The 27,033-nt window shown below is 43.4% G+C and overlaps 1 protein-coding gene across 5 annotated transcripts; it reads right to left on the reverse strand.

Annotated features, from left to right (window-relative positions):
* Positions 1 to 802: 802 nt before the first annotated feature.
* LOC130931943 (sodium channel protein type 4 subunit alpha B-like) lies at positions 803 to 25,532 on the reverse strand. Of its 5 annotated transcripts, none has more exons than XM_057861191.1 (31): positions 25,231 to 25,529; positions 24,448 to 24,604; positions 17,943 to 18,077; positions 17,744 to 17,864; positions 16,486 to 16,573; positions 16,217 to 16,345; positions 16,045 to 16,127; positions 15,763 to 15,966; positions 15,619 to 15,682; positions 15,390 to 15,531; positions 15,105 to 15,305; positions 14,976 to 15,030; positions 14,611 to 14,846; positions 13,561 to 13,632; positions 13,401 to 13,493; positions 12,962 to 13,327; positions 12,695 to 12,890; positions 12,466 to 12,635; positions 12,306 to 12,375; positions 12,072 to 12,221; positions 11,799 to 11,977; positions 11,252 to 11,365; positions 10,887 to 11,171; positions 9,290 to 9,343; positions 4,231 to 4,372; positions 4,062 to 4,162; positions 3,703 to 3,973; positions 2,519 to 3,143; positions 2,117 to 2,261; positions 1,961 to 2,050; positions 803 to 1,880 (listed from the first exon to the last, which is right to left on the reverse strand). In XM_057861191.1, exons 1-31 carry the CDS (start codon positions 25,329 to 25,331, stop codon positions 1,740 to 1,742), a joined length of 4,980 nt encoding a protein of 1,659 aa, XP_057717174.1. In that variant the 5' UTR covers positions 25,332 to 25,529; the 3' UTR covers positions 803 to 1,739. The 5 variants fall into 5 exon arrangements, 4 of the variants coding, with proteins under 4 accessions (XP_057717174.1, XP_057717175.1, XP_057717173.1 ...); XM_057861192.1 differs by having other exon boundaries at positions 13,419 to 13,493; positions 14,964 to 15,030; XM_057861190.1 differs by having other exon boundaries at positions 14,964 to 15,030.
* Between the last annotated feature and the right edge of the window lie 1,501 nt (positions 25,533 to 27,033).

A 27,033-nucleotide genomic window follows, 5' to 3' on the forward strand; every position in this document is an offset into this window, starting at 1 on the left:
TCTACAATTTTGTCTCTGAAGTCCTTCGACAGCTCTTTGGTCTTGGCCATAGTGGAGTTTGGAGTGTAACTGACTGAGATTGGGGACAGGTGTCTTTTTATACCGATAATAAGTTAAACAGGTGCCATTAATACAGGTAAATAGTGGAGCCTCGTTAGACCTCATTAGAAGAAGTTAGACCTCTTTGACCAACAGAAATCTTGCTTGTTTGTAGGTGACCAAATACTTACTTTCCACTCTAATTTGGAAATAAATGGAAAAAAAAAAAAATTCTCACATTCTGTCTCTCATGGTTGAGGTTTACCCATTTTGACAATTACAGGCCGCTCTAATCTTTTCAAGTAAGAGAACTTGTACAATTGCCCCACTGTATATGTGTCTGTGTTTTTGCATGTAAAGTGTATATATTTGCAGTGAATATGCTTTCCTTATATACAGTGGTATGAAAAAGTAGCTGAACCTTTTAGAGTTTCTCACATTTCTGCATAAAATCACCATCAAATGGGATTTGAGCTTTGTCAAAATCACACAGAAGAAATTTGAACTAAAACCACCCAAACATTTATAGGTTTTCATATTTTAATGAGGATAGTATGCAAACAATGACAGAAGGGAGAAAAATTAAGTGAACCATCACATTTCATATTTTGTGCCCCCCGCCCTATGGCAGCAAGAACTTCAACCAGATGCTTCCTGTAGCTGTAGATCTGACTGGCACATCGATCAGGACTAATTCTTCTCTACAAAACTGCTGTAGTTCAGTCAGATTCCTGGCATGAATCGCTGTCTTTTCTAACTCGCACACCACACTCATATTTTCCTATCATTTCCATCTTCATTTTTCTTTTTTTTTCACCACCCGCACTAATATTGTTGCAACATATGTTGATTTCTTTCACAAGAAAAATCCGCCGTGCGTCCGTTTAGCGGGAAAACAAACTGCGGCGCTGTCGTAAATTGTCGTATTTCGGGCATGCTATAGAAACAAATGGCGAGTCAAATTTTACGTCGGATGTCGAAAAGATGTGTGCCGATGCGATCGTGTGTCGAGGTACCACTGTATTGTCAAATGTACAGCTAGTCCAATCTTCAGCTTTTTTGACTAAAGGTTGAGAACGTTTGAGAAAGATTTGCCAAACGGTCAGCTCTCTTGCTATTTTGCTCTCATGTCAACATGTCGAGTTGAGTTCATTATTCGTCTTCTGTCTACTGATATGTTTTCCTTCCGCATGGAGTCATTTGGAAGTGATCTTTCGATGGCGCGTATCCACTTGAGCTGGCCGTCCTGTTAACGAACCCTGCTGAGAAGTGATAGGATCCTGAGCCGGCTAGCCGGGGAGGCCGGCTAATATAAAAAAAAAAAAAAAAAAAACTGGCCAGGACCATGACACTGAGCTGCAGAAAATACTAAAAGCATAACTAGGTAAAAAAAAAAACAAAAGTCATGTTTTCCTGCTGAGTGCGTATTACCTCGAAGTTGGCATTTTCCTCATAGATGCTACAATATATGCTCATCTGAAATAGTTGGAAACTTATTGGAGTATTTTACTGAGACTACTGGTCTGCTGTATAGTATGTGGTTTCAAAGCTGACTGTTATGCTGTCATTTAGGTTAGTTAGCGTAATTACAGCTGTTAATATCAAAGTCTACAGAATAACATTTTGGCTAACTTCATCAAGACCGAGGCTTCCGTTCGCTCATCACGGCACGCCGCCGGAGCGCTGCGCAACGGCTCTTCCTATGGATATGCGTCGGCGCCGGACTTTCCCGTCGGACCCGTGGCCCGCGTCGCGTGTCTCCTGTAGGCTTTCTGGATGACTGCCGCAGCCACATCTTCCCGCTTCCTTCTCAGAGTACTGCTAATTGGCTCATAGTGTCTCTGCGGATGACAACGTGTTAAAGATGAAGCCACCGTTACCGACGAAGTGACGAGGAAGTCGCGTCGGAGAGAGAACTGACTGCGTCTTTGGCTTGGCTACCAGCCAGGAACTTCTCTTCCATGCTGGCTTTTAGAGCCGTCTTGTCCATTTCCCCTGAAATTCCACGCGCCTGTACACATGCGCAGAATTTTGAGACAGGCGCAATGAAAAGCCGGCCTAAATGCGAGACGGCGACCTGAATGACGAGGGCCACCAGGAGGTCCACGCAGTAGACGTTGTCCCCTGCGAGCAGCGGCAAATCCATGCCGGCGACTTTGACGCCGTTCGGTTTGGCCATCCGCAGCGGCTCCTTCAGATCGTCGCAGAAATCGGACAGCTGGCTGAAGGGCGGTAAAACGAATGAACCGGCGCAATAGCTCATAGGCACGGCGTAGCAGTCGCACGAGACGGCAGATTATAGAACGCGGTCCCGATATTGCGAAGGAACATTTTGCAGGAGTAGTTGTAAACAAAACGCAAATGCGTTGACAATCTCCCCCAACACGCGCTCCATAAATCCCAGAGGGGAGATGGTACACGGAACAAATTGGAGGTAAACCACAACGTCTACCCCGAGGAAGAGTCTGTGCCAACTCACCTGGAGTGAATTAAGTGGGACGCCTGCGGGTCAAACTTCTTCCAGGTTTCACCAAACATCTGGAAGTCGGACCGGGCGAGCTCGTCGGCGCTCTCCTCGCCGATCGTTTTGAAGTTTTCCAAAAGGACCACGACGTACATGCAGACCACTACCAGGAAGGACAGACTAATGTAGGAGACGACGAAGACGACGCCCACCGCCGGCCTGCCGCAGTCTCCGCGGATGGACGTTCCCGTATGTTCCGTGTACGGATTGCAGTCGGGCGGCACGCTCATGAGGGGCAAGAGCAAACCGTCCCACCCGGCCGACGTGCCTATAGCGAACATGCACAGCGCGCCGTTCGCAAATGTCTCAAAGTTAAACATGTCGTCCAGCATGGCTCCTTTCTTCACGTGAGCAAAGTTTTTCATGCCGAAGACTGAGAAAGTGAAGGTGACCAGGAAGAGGAAGAAGCCGATGTTTAAGAGCGCCGGAAGGGACCTCATCAAAACAAGGATCAGTCTTCGTACGCCCTTAGCGACGCGAAGGAGGTGAAGGATTCGGCAGACGCGAGTCAATCGGATCACGCCGAAGAGTGCCGACGAGTGGACAAAGTACTTTTCCATCAGGTCCGCCAGGAAAAGTCCTGAAGGAGAAATCAAAGGCAAAAATATGCCGTAACATCATTAGGACCGGCCTATTGACGCGAGGGACATTTCATAGCGCTGTCGCTGTAGCGCTATTGTCGCTGTACCACAGCACTGCACTTCAAATCGCTCGATATGGTCGGACAAATCAATTTGACACTCACGCAGCTGTCATTGCGCTGAGCCCGAGCCCTATTTCTATGGCTCAATGACTCTTTATGCCCTCCGCGTGTGCTCGGCCTATAGAGACCATTGTAATCCCGACGAGTACTGTATGTGCGCTGCTCATGTACCTGATTGCCATCAGTGTTTCTACAGCTACAAACCTAAGACTCAAAGGACAAATGGCGGTAAACAACGTCACTAGTGACTTCAACCCAGGCAGGCGCCGGTCAGTCTGGATACTCTTCCTCTGTTCAATGTCTGCTCATCGCCTTGATTTTGACGACTCGTGAATGACTCCGAGCTCCGGCTCGTCAGCCTATAAAGTAGGCTTGAAAAAAATACTACATCTGCAAGAGTATACATTTGATATTCATATACGATCGGCCGACTCACCCACAATGAAGAGGATGACCAGCACAAAGTCAAAGATGTTCCATCCAAATGTAAAGTAGTGCTTTCGGAGCGCCGCGATCTTCAGGACACACTCTACTGTGAAGATGACGATGATGACAAAGTGCATCCAGTGTAGAATATCATCCTTCTGAATGCTGTCCTCTGATGTTTCCACTGCCAAAAGGATCACTTGAAGGCAAGCGAACACCATGAAGAAGATGTCAAAGGAGGCTTTGGTCACCAGGTCAAAAAGCAGCGCCTGAATTTTATTCTGAGGGGAGACGAGGACGACAAGGGTCAGAAGAATGCTTCAAACTCTAAAGATGGTCAGCAAACAGACGAGTAGGAGTCGGACTGACTTGCGGTCTGGGAACAGAACTCCAGTTCTGCTTAGGCCTAAAGCGCTTGATGGAATTGTAGCATTTCATCTGGTACGTCGTCATGAAAAGACCTGTTCCTCCTAGGTAAATGGCATAAGAAATCCCCTTAAATGAGTACAAGCTGACGAGAAAGAAGTAACTCTTGAACCTATCTTGGCTTTGCGCTGCTTGAGGTATTCGATGATGGCGCCGATTAGGAAGTTGAAAGTGACGAAGGATCCAAAGATGATAAAAATCACAAAGTAGAGGGACTTGTACACATTGGCCTCGTACTCGGGCTGCCTTTCAATCTGAGTGCGAGCGCGGAAACACACACATTTTAGCTTCTGTTAATGTCGGATTTGACTACTGTCACCCAAATAAACATGCCGTCATGTTCAAAGTGCCTATTTCACCTGACTGACTGAACACATTAAAGAGAACGCTTACAAATGTAAGCCCCATCTTATGCCTGTAAATATACAGTACTGTAACTATTAAAAAATCAAAAGAATTTATACGCAACACGATTATTATTTATTACTATTGAAGGAAAAGTGGATTATTCTTATTTTTTTATGGTTAGGTTTCGGGGTCTTTTATTTTCTTAACAAACAGGAGATGACGACGACACACTATTCAGGAGCAAAAAGAAAACACCGAGTGTACTATTAGGGAGGGAAGAAAAGAGAAAAGCTGGTCGACCGGGGCAAATGTCCCCGAACCACGCACCGCGAGGCGCTCCCAAGAAGATCTACCCTGACCTTCAAGTTCCTACAGTTTATATTTGTCATTCACACAACCAGTGGAGAAAAAAAAGGCAAATCAAGAACAGGGCTGGTAGCAGTAGCTCACTCCCCTCATTTGATCAACAGCCTTGAGCAAAACGCTACCCCTTGTAATCAAAACAGTAGTCAGAACACAGTGTTATTGGACGATTATGTGTGACAATGTGAAATGAACAGACATATATATTTATGTAAATACAGATATACGTATATTTATGTAAATACAGTGTGTATCTACATTATTTACAATTAGCCCAGTACTTCTCAAATGGTGGGGCGCGCCCCCCCAGGGGGGCGCAGAGCGATGCCAGGGGGGGCGCGAGTGACCTCGGGGAACATGCTTTTTTTTTTTTTTTGCCGTACTAGAATAAAGTGTACTTGCACATCCACTCCGTGGGTGGCAGTGGCGCTCTCATTTTCAAAGTGCGTGCAGTATTTTTGAAGTAAGCAAGAGCACACGGAAGAGACTCATGCAGAGCTGGACTCACGCAGCGACCCGCTGTCTTTCTCACGTGTCCGGCCGAGAAGTGCCGTTTTCGGCTTGGGATCGTCACGACCACCGCCCTCACCTACGGTTCTCCCTCGGCCGCCGAGAATGCGCTTTTTTCGGGCCGTTTGCCTTTGACTTTTAATATAGTGGGAAATGAGGAAAGACCACTGTTTACTGAGTCTAAAAATGATTATAGCGGAGAAGCCAAATCAGTTAAGACGCCACTTAAAGACATTAGACCTCAATCTCATTGATAAACCGCTTGATTGTTTTTCAGCGAAAATGTGCCGAATATTGCCAATTGTCACAATCGTCCCGCTTTGTCAGTGTTATATCAGTAAACCAGTGAGCACTGTGGTGAATCAGCGAAAATAAAAACTTTCCTTCTGTCCAGAGACCTTTCCCCCCCCTTCTATTCAGTTTTTTTTTTCGGTCAAATTTTTTGGCATGTTGTCCTGAAGAGTAAATGTTTCTAATCAATTTGAATTTGTTATTATTTACTGATTTTATTACATTTTATTTTTCAGTATCAAATGGTCAAAAATGTACCTTGAGTGTATTTTTACAGTTTGGATGTGACTTTTTTTTTTTTTTTTTAACTTCAGGCAAATTGATGCGCATTAAGTCTTTTCTGTTACAAGCAACACACTGTTAAAAAAGTTATACTTTATTATAAGTTGATCTATGTTACTTTTTTTCTTTAATAGAAAAAAAAGGACACAATGTTAGGCTGAGGCGTACTTATAATAGTAATATAGACGAATGATACTATTTACAGTGGCGGCAGAGAGTTGGGGGGGGGGGGGGGCGCGAAACATTTACATCTTCCTTGGGGGGGCGTAACAGAAAATAATTGAGAAGCACTGAATTAGCCAATCAGAGCCCATAGAGACAGACGGCACAAGCGAGGGCTGATGTCAAAAATTGTGCGAGACTAGTCAATCGGTGAACCTAAAAGTAGGAGTTGTGAGCGAGAGCTTATTTTCAATCATGAGCTAACTGTTAGCTCCTTTAAATCAGGGCTAAAAACCCTTTTGTCTAGCACAGCATATCCATAACTGCCTATATATTTCAATCTATTTGCTTTCTATTCCTCTAGTGCTTTATCTCCATTGCTGATTTCAATTATTATTAGTAGTAGCCGTATTTTTTTTCGTGATTAAATGTCATTTTTATGTTTTTTATTTCCAGTTTCGATTGTCTTTGTTTTTACTTTCTATTGATTTCATGCGATTTTTAGGATCTTCATGTGATGTAAAGCACTTTAAATTGCCTTGTGTTGAATTGTGCTATATAAATAAATTTGCCTTGCCTTGCCATTTGTCCTTCAAGACAGACCGCCATGCCAACTCTGATGCAGGTCGGACTTTCAGTAGCAAAATTAGTGGTGTGTTTCCCACCTTCACAAATGAAATTCAATTTACATAAAGTGGCCTTTGGCCGAAAAAAACCCTTCTAATATCCCTCCTCTTCGAAGGGGGCTGCGTTTCGACACGTAACGTCATTCTGTACGTGTGAGTGTTGGGGGTCAAGTCATCAGCCAATCAAACGTGCGTTTGATGGAGGAAAAAAAATGGAGCGGCACATTCGGCAACTGAAAAAGGGAGGGCTAAATGTAAGTCTGAACCAGGGGTCGCGTTAACCGAATATTTTCCGTCGTTGACCTATTTTTTAAAACGGTGACGGAAAAAACTGAAGTCCATCTGTCATTTTGACAGGTTGCAATTCACACCCCAGACCACAGGGTGGCGAGTGAGCATATTAATTAGCTATTGTCTCTCTTGATGCATGACGTCGTTGGCCTTACTCTGAAAAATGTCAAGGCAACTGAGTGTCCGAAGTTTCTTCAAAAAGCCCCCAAACGACGATGGTGTTGAAAAAAGAGGGACTGCACAAGCGGGCACGCAATTCAAGTCCTTGCGCACCAGGAGGAAAGTGTGAGACTGCGTTCAGGCCACAGCATGTGAACTGTTAATTTCATTGTTCCATATGTAGCCTACCTACAGGGGCCACAGTCAGCTGTTTTTGTCACTGCGGAGAAAAAGTTACATATTCATCTGCTTGATGTGTGATGGCACGGTGTGGATTCTCTGTTAAGCTTGTTCGGACAGAATATTCATTTCAAATGTATGAAAACTAAATAATATTGAATACGTTGAAGCGGTATGCAATGTTAAGAGTCTTGTTAGCTGGAATTGCTGTGTCCAGCCGCTGTAGCTCTGCTGCTCTCTGTGAACTCTCTATTCAAGCCGGAACGCGCGCGGCTCTTAAATGTCTCTGTCACATGACCGTGTCGTAGCCGGTAACGCGCTCGGCCAAATGGACACACAAGTACGGAAGGTGAATTATGCCAAACAAAGGGTCACCACAATGTCATTATCATCATTTAAAAAATTTAAGTGACGGGTAAAAATAGATTATGAGCGGATTTTTAGGACCCCGTCAGTCAAAATGACAGACGCCGAAAAAGTCTAGCGCAACCTCTGGTCTGAACATAAGGAAAATAGTTCATTTAATAATGGTACACTCAATTCTATCATTACAAGATGATGATCATGATGACCTATGTAACTGAACACATTATGTAATGCAAATAAAGTCGCTTAAAAGTTGGTGGGGACAAATTGAGCATACTGACAAGTTGGTAGTGTTTTGTCCCTACCGTCCCTATGCAAACCCACGCCCTTGGTCATATCACCATCCATGTTTCACCGGAAAGTGTTGACAGTCAAAAACGAAAAAAATGCTGGCGCTTTTCTTTTAGTAAATGGCCTGGTTTAGAAGGTAAGAAAGCTAGAGCGGTTGTGACTTTACATTTTTGAAACAAAATACTTATTAGTGCATTTCATTATTTATTATGATTCTCTACATGATTTATTTAAGAATGTCTTTATTTGCAGCCTATGCAGACCTTTTTTAAGATAATCATACAGTACATGAGTCATAATCGAGGTCCATCCATTTTCCATGCAGCTTTTTCCTCACGAGGGTCGCGGAAGTGCTGGAGCCTATCCCAGCTAACTCAAAAGTTTTATTCATCCTGATTTAGCTTTTTTCCTAATTGCTAAACCCACTGAGGCACATTAAGTTTGAAAATCAGGGAGGTCAAAGAAACAGACAGTTAAAGCAGTGTATTACTTTTACAGTCAAGGACAATGTAAGCTTAGATGTAGTTCCGCTTATAGGTTAAGTAGTACCCTGAAGAAAAACAAAAACACCCACTGTAAATTTCCTTTATATGAAGCGAAGAGGAATGAATGCCCCCATTTTGAGAAATGACTTTCTCCCATGAAAATTGCTAGTGAATCAGCAGAGATTCTCAGGGGAATGCCCAGTGAAGTAAAAGTCTTATTCAATGAGGTTAAGACATTAGTTCGATTTTTGATGGTCGTCCCTATAGCTTCAGCTGAAGCTCAACGAGGCTTTAGTGTCCTAAAAAGACTGAAAATTTGGATAAGATCTACTATGTCCCAGCAGCACCTAAATCATGTAGATATTTGCCATGTGCACCAAGATGCCCTTGACCAAGTAGAGATACGTGATCTGTGCCAACAGTTTGTTAGTCAATAACCACCGAAGACACCTGTTTGGCGGGGAGAGAAAAAATGGCAGAGGTTTACCCCCATTTTTATTTATTTTTGTTATTCCAGAAGACGTTTTGCATTCCTGATTAGTTCAGAGAATATTAACAAGTTTTTATTCTTTGTAGGGTTAGGGTTAGAGCATATGAACCTTTGTTCAAATATCGCGATTTAAATTTCCTAATATCGTCCAGACATTTGTTCCGGAAGTTTTCAAACTTTTTCTTTAGTCGCTATATTCATAAAATGTTGCTTGCCGCTTGAAAATAGCAATGTCAACTTTTAGGTTCTATAAGCAGTTATTACTCCTGGACATGTTCTCATTCATTCAGGTTATTGTACCAGGAGTGGTAAAGGAGCACTACTTACCTGTTTGGAGTCTGTCGCTGCATATATTATATCCATCCAGCCTTTAAAGGTTGCCTGATTAAAAAAAAAAAAAAGTCATTAATCAATCAATCATGAAAATCTTTTTGTCAGTCTAGCTCTTTTGTTTTTATTAGGGCTGTCAAAAATTATTGCGTTAACGGGCGGTAATGAATTTTTTAACTTAATCACATTAAAATATTTGACGCAATTAACGCACATGCCCCGCTCAAACACATTAAAATGACAGCACAGTGCAATGTTCACTTGTTACTTGTGTTTTTTGGAGTTTTGTCGCCCTCTGCTGGCGCTTGGGTGCGACTGATTTTATGGGCTTCCGCATCCATGAGCATTGTGTAATTATTGACATATACAACGGCGGGCTACTAGTTTAATTTTTGATTGAAATTTTATTAACACGAAAACATGAAGAGGGGTTTTAATATAAAACTTGTACTAACATTTCTCTTTTAAGAACTACAAGTCGTTCTATCCATGGATTGTTAATAAAGAACAATAAAGAAGAATGTTAATAAAGTTAATGCCATCTTGTTGATTTATTGTTATAATAAAAAAATACAGTACTTATGTACCGTAAGTTGAATGTATATATCCATCTTGTGTCTTATCTTTCCATTCCAACAATAATTTACAGAAAAATATGGCATATTTTATAGATGGTTTGAATTGCGATGAATTACGATTAATTATTTTTGAAGCTGTAATTAACTCGATTAAAAATTGGAATCGTTTGACAGCCCTGGTTTTTATGTGTGCTGTAGGTCTGAACCGTCAGTTGCAAGCATACTATTGCGGAGGCTATACCATCATAGGCTATCGGTATGTACACTTGCTGAACTAGCCTTTCGGCAGCTTCTGTCAGAGCGTTGTACTGGTGTGATCTGTAAAATCCCGTTTGTTGTCGCATCGTTACGCCGCCGATGATTGCAAACTTGATTTTTGCCTCGGCTACAAGTGCTTGCTGTCAATGAGGTAGGTCGCGCTAGGCATTATGGGATCTGTAGTTTTGCGTTTGGAAACATGCTGGTGGAACTGTTTGTCAGTTTATTTCGGTTACTGTTTGGGTACAATCTAGAACACTGAATGAAATAATTATTGATTGGGAATAACTATGAGCTTTTTGTTAAAGCTGGATTTTCTACAGAAGACTTATTATTTAGAACATGGGTTCAGAATATTTATTTGTACAGTAAGAAACGAAAAGAAAGCTTTTAAAAAAAAAAAAAAATCACTAAAACCATTGTTGCTATTTAATTCCATTGTTTTTTTTTTTGTTTTTTTTTTGCATGTATAATTTAGGAATAACTAAGCCTCTTAGGTAACCTCTGCAAATTTGCATGTGGGTCTTTGTTTATATAGCTATTATTAATATTATTTTTTTGTGTATATATTTAAAACAATTTTTCTATCCAGATGGAGGAAGCACACTTTAAATATATTGAAGTGATAAGGCATCTTTGAGTGAACAAAGTCAAATCTAAGTAGCTCAAGGCCGGGCCGAGTGTCCTCTTTTTTGGAAATCAAATTGGTCATACAGTATTATAATGACAGTGTATGATGGAGTAGACTTCAAACTGACCACTTGGAGAAGTGACAGGTAACCGATCGCCACATTATCAAAATTCATGATGGTATTCTTCCAGCGGACTTCGGTGAAGTTTTGCTCTATCAGCACAAGACACTCCGTCCTGTTGTCGACGTCCGTAGCGGAAAAGTACTCTTCGGACGTGCCGTTGTAGCAGTACATAAACTTTCCAGCGAACATCCTCACTCCCGTAATGCTGAATATCAACCAGAGTGTCAGACAGGCGAGCAGCACGTCCAAGATGAACGGGATAGCGCCAATGAGCGTTGTCGTCACCACCTGCGTTGCGGACGAGTAAACTTGTCAACGGGCGAGTCGGTGAGGGCGGGCGGGCGGCTGGACGTTTAGCTTTTGCTCACCTTCAAGCCTTCAAAGCGAGACAAGACCCTCAAAGGTCTGAGAGTTCTCAAGGACTGTACGGCCGGCGTTTGGGGAACTCCCAGCAAGGTGGGAACCGTGGAAAGCAGAGAGATCTGGTAGATGATAGCAAGCATTTGATTCTATCTTTGCTTTGTCGTGTCTTATCAAGCAAGAAGGAGCTTTTTCGGGACGATCGCTACTTTTCAAACGTGAGAGTTATTCATTGTTTAGGACAGACTCCAATGATACAAAAATGATCTCGCCTATGCTGTCATGTTGGCTGTGTCATGATGCTGTTTGGTCCCATTGACGGTGATTAGACCAACCAGCGTTGCTCTCATAATGAACTTATTTACACCGACCACACAGTAACGTCAGAATACGACCATTCACAACAGACCTTCTTTGAACAAAAGGCAATATCAACACCTGAGATTAGAAATAATAATCATCTATATGATTACTTTCTTCATGGAGTAATGTAAGGCATGATTATTTCTAAGATGAATGAGTAACATGTAACTACCCAATATGTAAGTGGCTTACAAGCACAATGAGGAAGTCCAGCAGGCACCAAGCGTCAGTAAAGTACTTTTTCAATCCATCGGCGAACCACTTCAGAAACATCTCCAGCACAAAGACGCACGTGAACACCAGGTCGGCGTACTCCAAAATGCTCCTGATTAGCAATCGCTTCTCTAGGTAGACGTCTTCGATGGCCTGTTGTCCCGACATGTTTTCAATGGGCAACGTATCTACACAACAATGTTGCAATCGCGCCATAAGTGTTATCCCAAAAAGGACAGGTACTTGCCAGAGTTGCACTGCTCATCAGGATAACGAGTGTAACGAAAGCTCGGAAGTATTTGTTTTCAACCACGGAGAGGCACGCTTTCCTCACATTGGTCCAGATCCGGAGTCCGGCCGGACAGGAGTCCATGTTAAGGATCGGGCAGCACTCGTAACACTCTGAAAACACACACGCGGGCCCGCCACAGATGTAATTGGGTCCTGTTTTGAAACTCGGGCCTTCGTGGGTACGCGAGTTCGTACGGTCACCGAAGCACTCGACGGGTACGTTTCTGCCATCGGGTTTTGGCGCGTGCGCAGACGACTCCCCGTTCTAGCGAAGCAAGACACACAGTTTGTTGACTCCTACAAGGTATGTATGCTTTTACAGTTTTCATATGGACAGCCGAGCCGAGTGGATTACATGCAAATCCTTTTCCTGGCTGTCATCTTCATTTCCAGATGTTTGCAAGGTACCAGTGTAGACTTGATGACGGCCAAGGTCCTCCAACTCGGATCCGGCCGTTTCTGAACTTACAAAAGTAAGTGCCAAAAACTCCTTCTGGCCGGCGTCATCGCTCTTAAGTCCCGTGACTGAAAATGACATTTAGTTATACGACGGACCGTGGAGGCGGAAGCCAGCCACCGCCTACCGGGAGGATTTAGACGGATTTTCGACAGGGTTTTCCGTCCCGTCTTCTTGCCTGTACACTCCCGGACCCGGGACTTTAGCCTAATCATAGCCCCGCAGATCCGGTTACAGGCCGTCTTCAGATTGTTCTGTCCTTCTCCTTGTGAAGTCGGCCGATGATCTCCATTCATCAACAAGGCCAGGAACAAATTCAACACCTGCGCAGAGATGAGGACAAGATCGAACAAATCCAATCTAAAAGAGTCGCTCAGCCCAGTCGTTTCCTTACCGCCAGCCGTCCGACGACCACCACCACCGCGTAGAAGGCGAGGCACGCGGGCTGACCCGCGACCTCCATGCAATCCCACATTGTCTCGATCCATTCCCCGCAAAGTGCTCGGAAGACTAAGAAGGCGGCGTGGAAGAAATCGCTCATGTGCCAGCGAGGAAGCCGGCAATCTTGGGAGATGCGACACACGTAGTCTTTGTAGTTTTTTCCAAAGAGCCGCATCCCGGCAGCAGCCAAGGTGAGGGTGATGACGGCCAGAAGCAGAGCCGAGTGCCTCGCTGCCCCCAACAACTTTGCGATGAACTTTAACAAAGCGTTGAAGGAAGGCCACCACCTGGCCAACCTAAAAACTCTCAACACACTGAACTGGAAAGCCAATACAGGTGGAGGCGTTATTGTGCCCGAGGGAAATTGGATCGATTCGACGGATGAATCTTACTCGTCCAAGAGCGCTCACCATATACATGTCTGGCAGTCCGAACTCAAGCAGAGTAAGTGCGACAATGACGCTGTCAAAGATGTTCCAGGCAACCTGCAATTGTGACGTGTGCATTAGATTTGTGATCGTTAATTCAATTGTGGAAAAGTAAAGTGGTCACCTGGAAGTAGCAATACGGACCCATGGCAAGAAGTTTGAGGGCCACCTCTCCTGTAAAAATTATTGTAAAGACCTGTGGGAGGGGAGGGGGCCAGTGAGAGGGTGAGAGGTTAAGAGTTGCTCCAGACCTTGATTTTGAATCTAGGCATTTTTCAAAAAGAAAGCCCCGGAGCGCCGACCGTCCATCTGAGCAGCCTTAATCATTGTTAGAGGCAGGAATTGGAGCACTACTTGTCTTGGTATTGCAAAGGGTTCATGAGTAGGAGTGTGTGTGAGAATGTCACACTGTCACCTAATTAATATCACCTTTGACTACATGTGAAGGTTTGGGTTGCGTGCCAATTTTCTGTTGACCGCTTATGTTTGATTCACTCATTTTTGTATGTGTTGAAGTTCTACACAATCACAGTGCGCACCCTCGTTTCTTAGAATGTCACAGCACACATTTGTTTCTATAAATTAGACAATCGTGTTTTGAGCTCGCGTGGATGCGCGGCTGTTGAAATGGGACCGGTCGTGTGAAATTGACGCATACGACTGTCATTAGCATTGACGTCATTGAAGAATGATGTATTTACCAATAAAATTGACTGATATGGCGGTCTTTGGTGTTGATGAGTTGTCGTCGGTAGAGTAGACCAAAATTTGACTCAAGTAAGAGTCGCGATACTTCAAAATGGTACTCAAGTGAAAGTAGTCATCTAAAAAATGTACTCAAGTACAAGTAAAAAAGTATTTGGGAAAAGTATACACAAGACAAGTTGTATAACTAAATGGATAAACCCTCGACTTTTTACATGGAAAAAAGCAAATTGGGTACTATTTTCTCTCTGTAGTAATCAGCAGGAGAGTACAGTTAAGTTTTATCCAAGTACATTCTGCTGATGAAGTTTCTATGTTTTTTTTAAAAAATTATTTTTGTTTTGATCCTGGCCATACAAACAGTTACTGGTGACACACGCATGCGTGTGTGAGAGGTTAGTCCCTTTACCCCCACCACGATCCCTGCCAGACACACAGACAACTACTAGAGAACGGAGTAAATACTGACCAGTCCTGCTAAGCTGAGCTGGTCGTAAAACTGTTGCGTTAGAGGAAAATGTTCCATTGCCATGAAAATGGTGTTAAGCACAATGCAGATCACAATGGCAAGATCAAAGAAGGGGTCGTTGACAAAACGGCAAAGATGGCGTTTTGCCCAGCAACGGCTGCAGCAGGACCACTTGAGGAAGATGTCGGTGAAAATGGAGCAGCACGCTAAACGTGGCTTTTGCACATCCTCACGTTCTGAAAATAGAGCAAACTTCAACACCAGGGAGTAGTGCAGTGCACATTATCCAACACTGGACCCATCTTTATTTTTTGCCCGCTCAAGGTGGTGTTGCATACTGCATGTTTGCGTACGAGTAACAACACCTTCCTCGGCTGCTGACGAATGCTGCATCTCAGTGAGGCAAATGCTGCCAGCCTCCTACACACAAGCACAAAGAGTCATATCAGTTGAACTGTCTCCAGAACATGACATTAGGTAGCAGGTCATCTGACCTGCTCTTCTTTCTTCTTCAGCAATTGGGATATGCGCACAAACTCTTTGTCCTTCCGATCGTCCTCGGCCATCCGGGCCCACTTTCGCTCCACGGACACCGCGGCGAGCGTGGCCACAATCAGGCCGCCGAGGCAAAAGGAGCCGAGCGCCAGGTCGACAACGAAGTAGACGGTGTACCATTTACCGGCTGAGCGCAACACCTGCGGAGACAAACCGGCGGAGCGGAGCGAGTGTCACACGCAGGTATGAGCGCGGACGTCATCTGGAAACGGATCTTTGCTGACCAGTTGGTAAAGGTTCTCCCAAAAGTCCTGAGTCGCCAATCGGAACAAAGCAAGGAAAGCCCAACCGAAGGAATCGTAGCCCGTGTAGCCGTAATTTGGGTTCCGCCCCGCCCTCAGACACGTGTAACCCTCAGGACAGATCCTAAAGAGTTCAACGTCAGCGTGTCTCGGTTAGTCGGTTAGTCTCAGTTAGTGTGGGACTGCGTGCCAGAGTTCCGTGGCTACGTACCCGGCATCGGAGCGGTTTCCGCACAGTAGAGCATCGACGTCTTCGGGTAGATAATAATAGTGGGCTGTCGGAAAGACACGCACATCACATTCAAGAGGCGCAATCAAATGTGTGATGGAGCCAAATCATGAATCTGGTTCACACCGGGGTTGTTGATATGTTCTTGATAATCTAACCCTTCCAACGAGTGGTTGCTAGGTGCCATCAGCACACACTTTTGCCTCAAGAAGCCCATGAAGTTGTGCAGCGCGAGCGTGGCCAGGACGCCGAGGGTGACCAGGCTCAGCGCCACGACGTGGCCCATCTTCTTCATGGATTGCAGGAGCTCACCGAGGGTCCTCTTCAAACCTGACGTGGGTGGACAAAAAAAAAACCCAAACGTTTGCTTGCATCTGTGCACGCACGCTCACACGAACAAGCATGTACCTGGTATTGCTGTGATGATCTTTAATGCTGGAAGTACTTGAAAAGCAGAGAGACTGGGTGCAGCCACTATTTCTGTCAGATATCTAAACAATGGAGCAACAGCCCGCCATCTTGCTGATACAGTTGTCATCATGACCACAACGGCAAGTGCTACGGAGCGGATGTGCATTACGCCGTGCAGATGACCATCAAGTCCAACCAGTTGCACGGATCCCAGAGGAAGGTGAAGCGACCGACGCAGAATCCTCGAGCGGCAAGTTTGACCAGCGCCTCAAGTGTGTAGATGGCGATAAAAGCGTATCTGTTCAACGAAACAAAAGCCTTTCTTGATGTCGTTGCTTTATCGGCACACTGCCCCCCCCCGAGGACTTCCGGGCTCCAGGGGCAGACGGACACACGCGCGCAATGTGCTGACAAGTGAAAATTTGGTCTTGAACTCACTTAAGGAACTTGCTCCACTCCGGCAGCTGGGCCATTGTAAGGAACACACAATTGGTCAAAACTGTCAGCAGGATAAAGGCACGGAAAAATGTGGAATTTGTTAAGGAACAAAACCATTAAGACGGACGTGGACAAGCAATCTTTATTGCTATCTGTATAATACACTCACACGATGATATGCATATCCATACATAATTGTAGATGGCTCCCTCATAGTGTGGTACGAATTGCAACCGGTTGTAAGCCGGCTCCCTCCAGTTGAGCGTATGATGTTGTTAATCAGGCAATCGCAGGGCCCAAACAAGCAGTCCCACCGACATTCACGCCAAATGAGTCTCCTAAAATCTTTCATGCTTTTCATGTAAAATAATGATCTGATTGTTGTTTACTTTGGATATTTTTTTCTTGCAACATTACATTTCTTGCGGTATTCCATCTGTAAACTAGTCTCGGGTCAAGCCCAACCCCCCAAAATCTGGTGATTCAACTTTTCATCATATTCAACAATCATTTACAAAAAGATGGTATCTTGATCTACAATGTAGTAAAAGGCCTGAATGAAGTGTCCTTGCTATGCCTGACAGACAAAATAAAATGCAGTACTCACTGGAACTTACAAAAAAAAATAGTACAGTCCTACAGTAAATATGAGAAATGATAATATACCCTGATTAATTATATGACGTGTGTTAGAGTAATGCAAACAGCTAGACGGTGCCTATGAGAAACGATACCATTTTTCCATTTCCCCCTCATGAGCCCTGATAAGGTCATTCACTTTACTGTGTCCAAGGGCAGGGAGTGAAGTCTGCCTAAACTATAGTTAGATGAATGTGTTAGACAATTATATGGCGTGTGCAAGAACGCTACCTATTCCCTTCAACAGCCTAGATATTTAATCATCATGCTAGCATCATACTAGCTGATCTAAACCGATGTGCTCAACTGGTACAATTTTTTGAGGAAGTGCTTTGCAAACGGTGATCATCATGTCACTGAAACATCAGGTATAGATAAATAAGGCAGGTTTGTTAGATCGATCACCAGGGACATTTGGAAAAACGGTGACTAGAATCTCACTGCGTTTTTTGGATGGATATTTTGGTGGGCCTAGTACCCTCATGTATTTCAACGGTGCTCACTCAACTGGTGCTTGCAGAGCAAAATGACTTTTTCGGGATTGCTATCTGGTGTCAAAATCTTAAACTACTGCTGCAATTGCTAGATGTGTAAATGTTGCATGTGTTTCACCAAGGATATGAGTGGAGGACTATCCTAATGGCGGTGGTCCTCATCAAATTGAAAGGCGTTAGCAGGCAACAAGCGGAATCGGCATTGAATCTGTGCAAAATCTTTTCTCTATCCAAAACAACGAATGTCTGTCGAGACAAGATAAGTTCAAAGGTCAGACGTGGACAAAGCCACTTGGGGACGACTGAGGCGCTCCTCACAGAGACCTTCTGCGATTGGTAGAAGGGATCCAGCTCCTCCAGAGGGATGTTGACAAATTCGGGGGCCGGCTCCCCGAAGATGAACGGGAGGGGCTTCCCACTCTCCAAGTCCCCACTTGGCTTCCGCAGTTTTTCCGCTACCTGTCAATCGTTCAATTAGACAATCAGGCGGCAAAAACACGGCGCTCGTTATGCCTACGCGAGGATTGATTGTATTTCAGTTTCTGCAACTTCAAAGGCAATTGGAGTCTTCAATAACCGTCATTCACTTGGGCATTAAAGGCAAGTTTGTGTCATTGACGAGGCAAATTTTTCTTAACGCTCGGGCAATTTGGAGTGTCCAATCAACATAGCATAGGTAATTCACTCATCCAATTAAAACGTAGGCAGTAAAAAGAAAAACCCATCCTGGTTAGATAGTATAATCAATGATGGCTCCCAGGACAGAGCGACCAAATGGTCACGTTTTGCAACTAAAATTGGAGCTAGTGCGAGTATTTTTTTCTTCTACTTGAAGAAGCGCGACCAGTAACTTTGCAGTTTTTTTTTTTTTTTTGGCTTAGAAACTCCTTCACGGTTAAATACCAACCGCGTGGTACCTCAAGTCACACAGGCGGATGACTTCCACTTTTGCGACTTTTTGGACTGTCAAATTGTCGCCATTTCCTGGAGGCGACTGTTATACGCACGTCTATGGTGATATATTTGTGCAACTATTCTGGGCGAGCAACGATAGCTTTTGAGTTCATAAAAATACTATATTGAGTGAGGAATAATAATTTTGGAGCACAGAAAATAACATTGAGCAAAAATAAATAAAAGTGCTACATTCACCTGGAAAAGGCAAAGGAGACTGACTTGGACAGGAGAAGGATGACTTCTTTGGGAAGGAAGCAATAGAACAAGTTCTAAAACATGAGAAAATAATCATAATATTAAATACTGTCTTCAAAGAAGTCATCTTTCTCCCGTCCAAGTCAGTCTCTCTTGCCTTTTCTGGGTGAATGTAAACAAGTGATCTAACTGGACGGCAAACAGCCAATCGTTGTACTTCCGCCAGCTCTCTGATTGGTTGGCTTTGTGGAACACTTGGAACGTGTGTGCCAAACTGAGCGCACTTGAACCCCAACTGGCGAGCTCAGGGGTTGAGAGATTGAGCGAGAGCAGGAGGGGGGGAATTGAGTGGCTAAAACTAACATGCAAAGACAATTCTGGAGCACAGAGTAGATTGTTTTTTTTTTTTGCTCATTATATTTTTCCTTGCTCAAAATCTGTAATTATTGGCTTAATATACAGGGTGATTCAAAAAGAATGTGCCAAAACCATTGCGGTACATTAAAAAAAAAACCCCAAAAACTAGCTGGCTACAAGTGTATATAGAAGTTGTATATAACTTCAAGTTTTTATTTCATGCTTTACAAGTCAGTGACGGGAGCTATCGTTCACTTGAGGAAACGAATCCATTCTAGTTTGTTCAGAAAGAAAACTCATTCAAACAAATCGTTCAACGAATCGTTCGCCCCCCCTCATCCCCCTCCCCGCCCAAATGAATCGTTCGGTTAGTGAACGGGAAGTGACGTTGCCGAAGGAATCACCAAAGACGGCTTCGCAGTATAACTGAACGGGAAGTGACATTGCTTGGTCCCTCCCTCTCTTGCACACAGGCTCCTCATTGACCACTCGTCGTAGTTTCAGAAATGAGTGACAGACGATATCATTCTGCTTTCCGAGCCTCGTCTCCCTCCCTCCCTCCCTCCCTCCCGCTGCTGCAAAAGCGAGGGAGAACTTCCGCGTCGTCTGACGTATTTCTATGGGACCAAAGTCATGGCTCATGCTTGCATTTCAATTTAGGACACGGTTAAACATTTTCCTTTTGTGGGGGGAGTGGGGGTTTGGGGTCAGGGGCGCACGGACTTTCTTTAGCATGATCTTGATCACATATACAATGCTGCTGCTACCAGCCACGAAAATAAAAATAAATCGAAAGTTTAATTTCTAAATATGGAACGACCAACACATATTTACCTCACACTCTGTTGTGTTTTTGTTTTTATGCTCATCACTATTATTTTTGGTAACTATTGTTAAAACTAAAGTGTAAATAGCTAGTTGTCAAATGTGTTGCTTTGAAATGAAAACAATACTACATTTTGATATTAGACAGTTTCATTGCAAATCAGTATAAAGATAATCGTATTGAATTTTTGCACTGGTATTAATAAATAAAATAATCCGGTCAGTTCCCGTCGCCCCCTCATCTCAGTTCGTCAAATGCTGACGAGAAATAATTGCTCTTTACGATGTCGCCTTTCTACTCTCATTAGTTCGTGAAGGGAGTGGATCTCTCCTGACTGTGGTACTCCCCAAGGTTTCTCATTTTTCTCCCAATTGACTCTGGAGTTTTTGGAGTGTTTCCTTGCCGGCATGGAGGGTCTTAAGGATAGGGGATACCCAGGACTTGAACTGTAACTGTTCATCTTTGTTGCTGCATTTCTAATTGTGTATCATATTGCCTCTGTAAAGCCCTTTGAGACTTCTGTTGTGATTGAGGGCTATACAAATAAAATTGAATTGAATTGAAAAAAATTGAATTGAAGGAAAATGTAGAAATATTGCGAGATCTCCCGTGCCCGCGTGCGTTGTTTTTGGGCGCTTGAGTAGCACATGATGGACATAATTTGTCAAACCAACCAACACCCCACACGCTCTGACACGAAAAAAAAAAAAAAAACACTTGGGAAAAAAAGGACATGTATATACTGTTTAAATGCAAATCAGTATTATGGTGATTATACTAAATATTAGAGGTGTGCATCGGTACTGCCCTCACGATTCGATTCGATTACGATTCGGAGGGCCACGATTCGATTCGATTCGATTCAGAGGGTCACCATTCGACTCGGTTCGATTCGGCAATGCATCGCGATGCCTTGAAGCCTGGGATGCATTAAAATTCTAAAGCAAAGCATATTTTTCGTGAATCATGAGGCAACACAAGCGGTCAGACATTAAACAACTTTTTATTGGCTCTTGTGTCACTCCTGGTTGAAGTCAAATGAAAATACTTTAGATATATATTTTAAAAAAACATATCACAGCATTTAATTGGTGCTTTGAATGAGACCAGGGCTCCCCCCAGTAGCAGCCTTTCACACAGTGCAACATCTGAACTCCTGTGCAAAATCAGTAATAACAGTCATTGTATTTTAGTCACAACAACCCATCGATAAAAATATTCAAGTAAATATTAAAGGAAGCGACAAAGAAAATATTGTAGTGCAGCCGCATCTTTATCGCAATATCAATCCAGGGATCAGTTCAGTTGCAAACAAAACATCCAACTAAATTGCAATGTAGAACAAAAGTAAAATGTTGGCCTTGCCCACTATATATGTGCAATCAACTTAGAAATGCAATCAGTAACTACCACATAACAATAAAAAATAATGAATTAAAATGAAGTGCAGCAGCATTTTAGCAGCCATAACAATGTTTCAACATGAGGAAATATCTTTTTTTTTTTGCAATTGAGAGAGCAGAGAGATAGTAGAGGTTAGATGGGGCCTAAAAAATCCAGCCCGACCCGACACGGCCCGCTGGTATTGAAGCCCGACCCGGCTTGGAGTGACGCGAAGAACCCCCCCCCCCCCCGCAGCAGCAGCAATTTATTTTCATTTCTTCGATATGGCAGAAAAAAACGCATGTTTCTTAATGTTTAAATAGTCTACATATTTTTGTGATCATTATAGAAGCATTTGCACAACGAAATAACGCTGGGAAAGTTTAATATAAAAAAAAAAAAACGATTTTGCAGACACACAGAGGAGAAGATTTAAAAGGATCACATTTGGGTTGCCTTTGTGTGCATGAAAAAGTGTCTTCCGTAACGAATTCTCAGTTGGCAGAAAAAAACCCGCAAGTTTTCTTAATGTTTAAATAGTCTACGTATTTTTGTGATCATTATAAAATCATTTACACAACGAAATAACGCTGGGAAACTTTAATATAAAAAAAAAAAAAAAAACGAGTTTGCAGACACACAGAGGAGAGGATTCAAAAGGATCACATTTGTGTTGCCTTTGTGTGCATAAATAAAAGTGTCTTTCGTTACGAATTCTCAGTTGGCAGAAAAAAACCCGCAAATTTTCTTAATGTTTAAATAGTCTACATATTTTTGTGATCATTATAAAATCATTTACACAACGAAATAACGCTGGGAAAGTTTAATATATATATATATAGATATATATATTAAAAAAAAAAAGTTTGCGACACACAGAGGAGAGGATTCAAAAGGATCACATTTGTGTTGCCTTTGTGTGCATAAATAAAAGTGTCTTTTGTAACGAATCGCAAGCGCCACAGCGGAGGAGAAGAAGAAAAAGCGGGCGGCGCCACTGCTTCATGTGAGTACACAAGCAAATGCATAATACAGAGAGCCTGCTCTCGGTTTTATCCCATTTAAAAAAAAAAAAAATTATTAGCCCTGCGCGGGGCGGCCCGGCCCGACCCGAACGTGAATGCTTAACATTTTGGGCCCGAACTCGGGCACAAGATCTAACCTCTAACAGAGGGGACATAACATAACAATGGCTGAAGCGGAGAAAGAGGGAGCAAGAAAGATTCTTGATGCACCTAAGACATTGAAAGCTGACATCTGGAGACATTTTGGCTTCTATGAGGTTGGTGGGAAACTTGACCAGAGTTATGCAGTGTGTAAAAAATGAAACATGACAATAATAATACAAATGGGGAAACCAAATCCATTGCATCACCGGAATTGCGCAGGGAAGATTTTTGAACGTACTTATATATTTTAAAATGCGCTGAATCGATTCGGCTTGTTGCCCGCATCGAATCGAATCGTCCATGCCCCGCATCGGGATGCATCGCCGCATCGATTATTCTTGACACCACTACTAAATATTCATTTTCCTGTGCACAGATGAGGTAAATATCGCTGCCATGAAGCCTCCATAGATTGACAGCTCTCTCCCCCATGCTCTGCCGTGACGTGTCCGCTGCTCAGCTTTTGCTAGCCTGCGACTAGCGAAAGACTTTTATACTGCTGTAAACTTGATAGTATGTCGTCATATGTAGTCCCAAGTCTGTCGAGAAAAGTAGTACACTAAATCATGCGGTCTGCAGGTTTGCGTGGTGTTTTTGTCTGTTTGAGCAACATATGATTGGCTCCACATGAACAAATATGTGACAGTCATTTCCTTTCATTTTTTGGCTCATTCACTGCGTGACTGGCAAGTCTAGTTAGCAACACGCTCGGTCAGGAGTCGGAGGACCGAAGTGACATATCTCAATCTTGCCGCCTGCGTGCACGCTGGCTGCTTATTGGCCACACGTGGAAGTGAGTGACAGACGCCCTGATTCTGTTTCCGCTTCCTCCCCTGCCCGCGATGAGGCTGGCGTCTGATTGGTCGTGTGCGATGTCAGAAGACGCTGCCGCTTAACGCCCTCCCACGCAGCTAACAGGCCCCAACTTCATCGAACGAATCAATGCAGAACGTGATTAGTTCGGTCTCGTTCACCCAAACAATTTGAACGAATTGTTCACGACCGATACAACACTATTACAAGTGCTCAATGTGACCACCACCAGCGGCACGGACAACATCAAGCCGACATGACCTTTAATTTTTTAAAAAGACTTTAAATTCTATATTTTAAGTCTTATTCAGTTGTTGATTAATTTGAATGGATTCAGTCTATTTCAATGATTTAAAAATGAACAAATGCCTCTTGGCACATTCTTTTTGAATCACCCTGTATTTTTATATACTCAAAATCTATCATTGCTCGCTCAGAATAGTGGCACAAGACGTGCGCGTAACAGTGGCCGTGACAGGCAGCGTCTCTCCGGACACCCATTTCATGAGTCTCGCTCTCCTGGAAGTGGCGACGACTCGCCTCACCCTAACCATCGAGTTTTCAAGTGAAACGAGTTTTCTTCTGGAAGCAGAGGCCAAACAGGATTTGTGTAATGCAGAAAGAGAGCCACATGCTTAGTATTCGCATTGCGAAATAGAGCTGTGAATCTGATATCATTGGGACCCAAAGCGGCGACCCCCGGGGCCTTAAATTTGCGCAACTTCCTGAAAGAAAAACGAGGGTTTACATGGAGGTCTAACTCGTCCAAAGCAAGCTGCCAAACCACGAGTGCATTTTTGCGGAGGCCTAAAGTGATCCTGATGCATTTGCATCCATTCAAATAAGCAAGAGGATTAGAGAAAGTCTTTAGATACGAGCATGGCGATGGCACAATACAAACACGCGGAGTCACCACTGCATTTTAACGGAAACCATGTGAACCAGGACCATATTGGTTCTTGAGTGTATGCTTACTCATCTGTTTCAGATCTGTGTCAGGAGATGACATGGACGGCAAACGGGCTGCTCTGTTGCACATGCTCGGAAAGACATTTGGCCTTTGGCCAGGCGTCATGACTTTGTTCACGTAACGAGGCTCGCTCGGTTAGGATAGCGCAAGCAAGCCTACCAGGATCTTGTCCTCCTTTCCTTCTATTTCACGGATCTCCTCCAGCGACGCTCTCGTCAATTTCCGGAAGACCTCCGTACCCACGGGGGGCAGTAGGGCCACCATCTCGCTTTTGCCCAGCTGCGCCCTCACAGCGCTGTTGCCAAGCAACTTGCCCCTGTTTGGAAAAAGAGTACATCCTTTAGGGTGTTTTTTTTAAAAAAAATTATTAAAAAAAAAAAAAAATTTAATTGGTCCAACGGGCACAATTTTTCCAATACAAAGTTGCTTGCGGCCCATTCAGGGTGAGAAATGACATCATTATATCCACAGGGTTTCAATATTGTGTGTGATTTTTATTGACTATTATCACGTTTACTTTCACTAAGTCAAATCCACCCTTGTGTTGAAGGCTAACAAGAAAAAGAAGTCAAACAAATGACTATTACGAGGAAAGCGTCATCTTAGACCGGTGGCGACTACCCAGTAAGCGGGTTCCTGACCCATGAGCTGGCCCCTATGGACCTACGGCCTCAAAATGATATCCAAATGAGAAGCCAGGCACGCAGCTGGAGCAGGAATTACAGCAGTGATTTTGTGGATGGCAAAACACGGCGACCGATTTGGTGTGATTTCAACTTTTCCATGTGACCTTCCACGGTCGAAAGTGCTTTCCAGCGATCCATTTTGTTGGCATTAGAAGATTGCGATGTAAATGGGACTTGTGTTATCACGTCTGCTAGCGTGCATCAAAAAGACCTATGTTTTAGCAGGCGCTTCAATTGTTGTGCGTGTAGAACTTACAGGTGGGAAGGTAGGGGCTTCCGCTGACTGATTCTTCTGGCAAGTGCGTCTTGCTCCTTTCGGGTCCCCCAAAAGTCCCAAAATGTTGTTTTCCCTTCCATAGCTGCAGCGAGCGCAGTATGTGTGGTGATCGGCACGCCGACTCCGTCTAAAGCATCCGCTGCTGCTGTTGGCTCTCAAGCGCTGTGTTCCTATCTGCTCTCTTTTTTTCCACACTTGATTTGTGACCGTCTCAATTGTCAAGTATGCAGTTGCCGTGGTGATGTCCCAAATGGTCTATGAGAAGGCTTCAATGGTATTTGGCTACAGTGTGTCCTTTCATCAACCTTAACATAGACGCCCCTTTCTCATGAGCAGACTTCCTGTTGATGAGTCCATTTCCAGGAATCTGAGAATGTACTGTCCAAAAACATCTGGCAGAAAGAAGAAATCTGTTCCTTGGAAATTGAAAAAGCTTTTGTCTTGCTGTGTTTACTGCCAAGCACACTAGAAGAAGAACAGCAGGCAGAAGGCTGCTGCTCTGCTCCCTCAGCATTATTTGTCAAAGTATCTCAATGTGCATTTTATTACAAGGACTTTGAATCAAATTGACCAAAACTGTTGGACATACAACCCCAAGCAAAAAGTGTGGAATCACCAGTCTCGGACGAGCACTCACTCAGACATTTTGTAATGTAGAACAAACTCCGATAAAAAGCTTGGGGGAAAAAAAGAATTACCGTATTGGCCCGAATATAAGACGGTGTTGTTTGCGTTGAAATAAGACGTGGGGGTCGTCTTATATCTGCGGTGTAGACATTATACCCATTCACGGCGCCAGATGATATTGAAGCGATGTTCTGTCATGACAGATCTCAGCTACTCTAAAGTTTAACCATTTTGCATCATTTTATTGCAATGTTTTTCCTTATTCAGATTTGTTTCAAGACTACAGTTACAGTTAGACTTCACTTTGATGGTTAATGCAGTTATTGCAATTTTGTTGTTTTATCACAATACATTGGTTTATTTACATTTCAAAAAACAGAAGCCATTCATTTACGAATGTGATTACACTTTTGTTCACATATTGATTTGAATCATTTGTTTCAGATGTACTGTAATTATTTTCTGTATAAAAATTACATATATACAGTATATATAAAAAGGATACTTTTTTTTTTTTCCAAACTTGAGTCTTGAAAAAGGGGGTCGTCTTATAATCAGGCCTGTCTTGTATCCGGGCCAGTGCGGTAATTCAAAAGTGCAACTCTTTAGCATTCAGAAACACTAAAAGAAATGAATACTAAATTACTTTTATAGAGCAAGCGCAGGCAAATATAGAATCACTCCATGATGAGGAAAAATATATGGAATCATGAGAAACAAACAAAGTAATAACAATGAAAACACATTTCTAGTATTTAGTTGCACCACCTCTGGCTTTTATGACAGCTTGCAGTCTCTGAGGCATGGACTTGATGAGTGACAAACAGTATTCTTCATCAATTTGGTGCCAACTCTCTTTGATTGCAGTTGCCAGATCATCGTTGCAGGTCAACCATTTTTTCCCCAATTTCCACCACAGGTTTTCATTAGGGTTGAGATCTGGGCTATTTGCAGGCCATGACATTGACTGGAGGAAGGAATGCTTGAACAGTTTTAGCTCTGTGCATCATGCATTGTCACCTTGGAAAATGATTTAATTATCCTCAAACATATTTTCAATTGAAGGGACAAGAAAGCTGTCTAAAATTTCAATGTAAACTTGTGCATTTATTGAAGACTTAACCATCTCCTCTGCCTTTGCCTGACATGCAGCCC

Source organism: Corythoichthys intestinalis, chromosome 16 (assembly GCF_030265065.1).
Source record: "Corythoichthys intestinalis isolate RoL2023-P3 chromosome 16, ASM3026506v1, whole genome shotgun sequence".
NCBI classification, from domain to species: Eukaryota; Metazoa; Chordata; class Actinopteri; order Syngnathiformes; family Syngnathidae; genus Corythoichthys; species Corythoichthys intestinalis.

What these genes read in the sequence shown, in the direction of transcription:
- LOC130931943 (XM_057861190.1), bottom strand. Translation starts at nt 25,331, where the DNA reads ATGGAAGGGAAAACAACATTTTGGGACTTTTGGGGGACCCGAAAGGAG. An exon ending in TGGTCGTCGGACGGCTGGCG is followed by an intron (nt 12,891 to 12,961) that starts GTAAGGAAACGA and finishes ATCTCTGCGCAG; the next exon opens with GTGTTGAATTTGTTCCTGGC. An exon ending in AATCCGTCTAAATCCTCCCG is followed by an intron (nt 12,636 to 12,694) that starts GTAGGCGGTGGC and finishes TGTCATTTTCAG; the next exon opens with TCACGGGACTTAAGAGCGAT.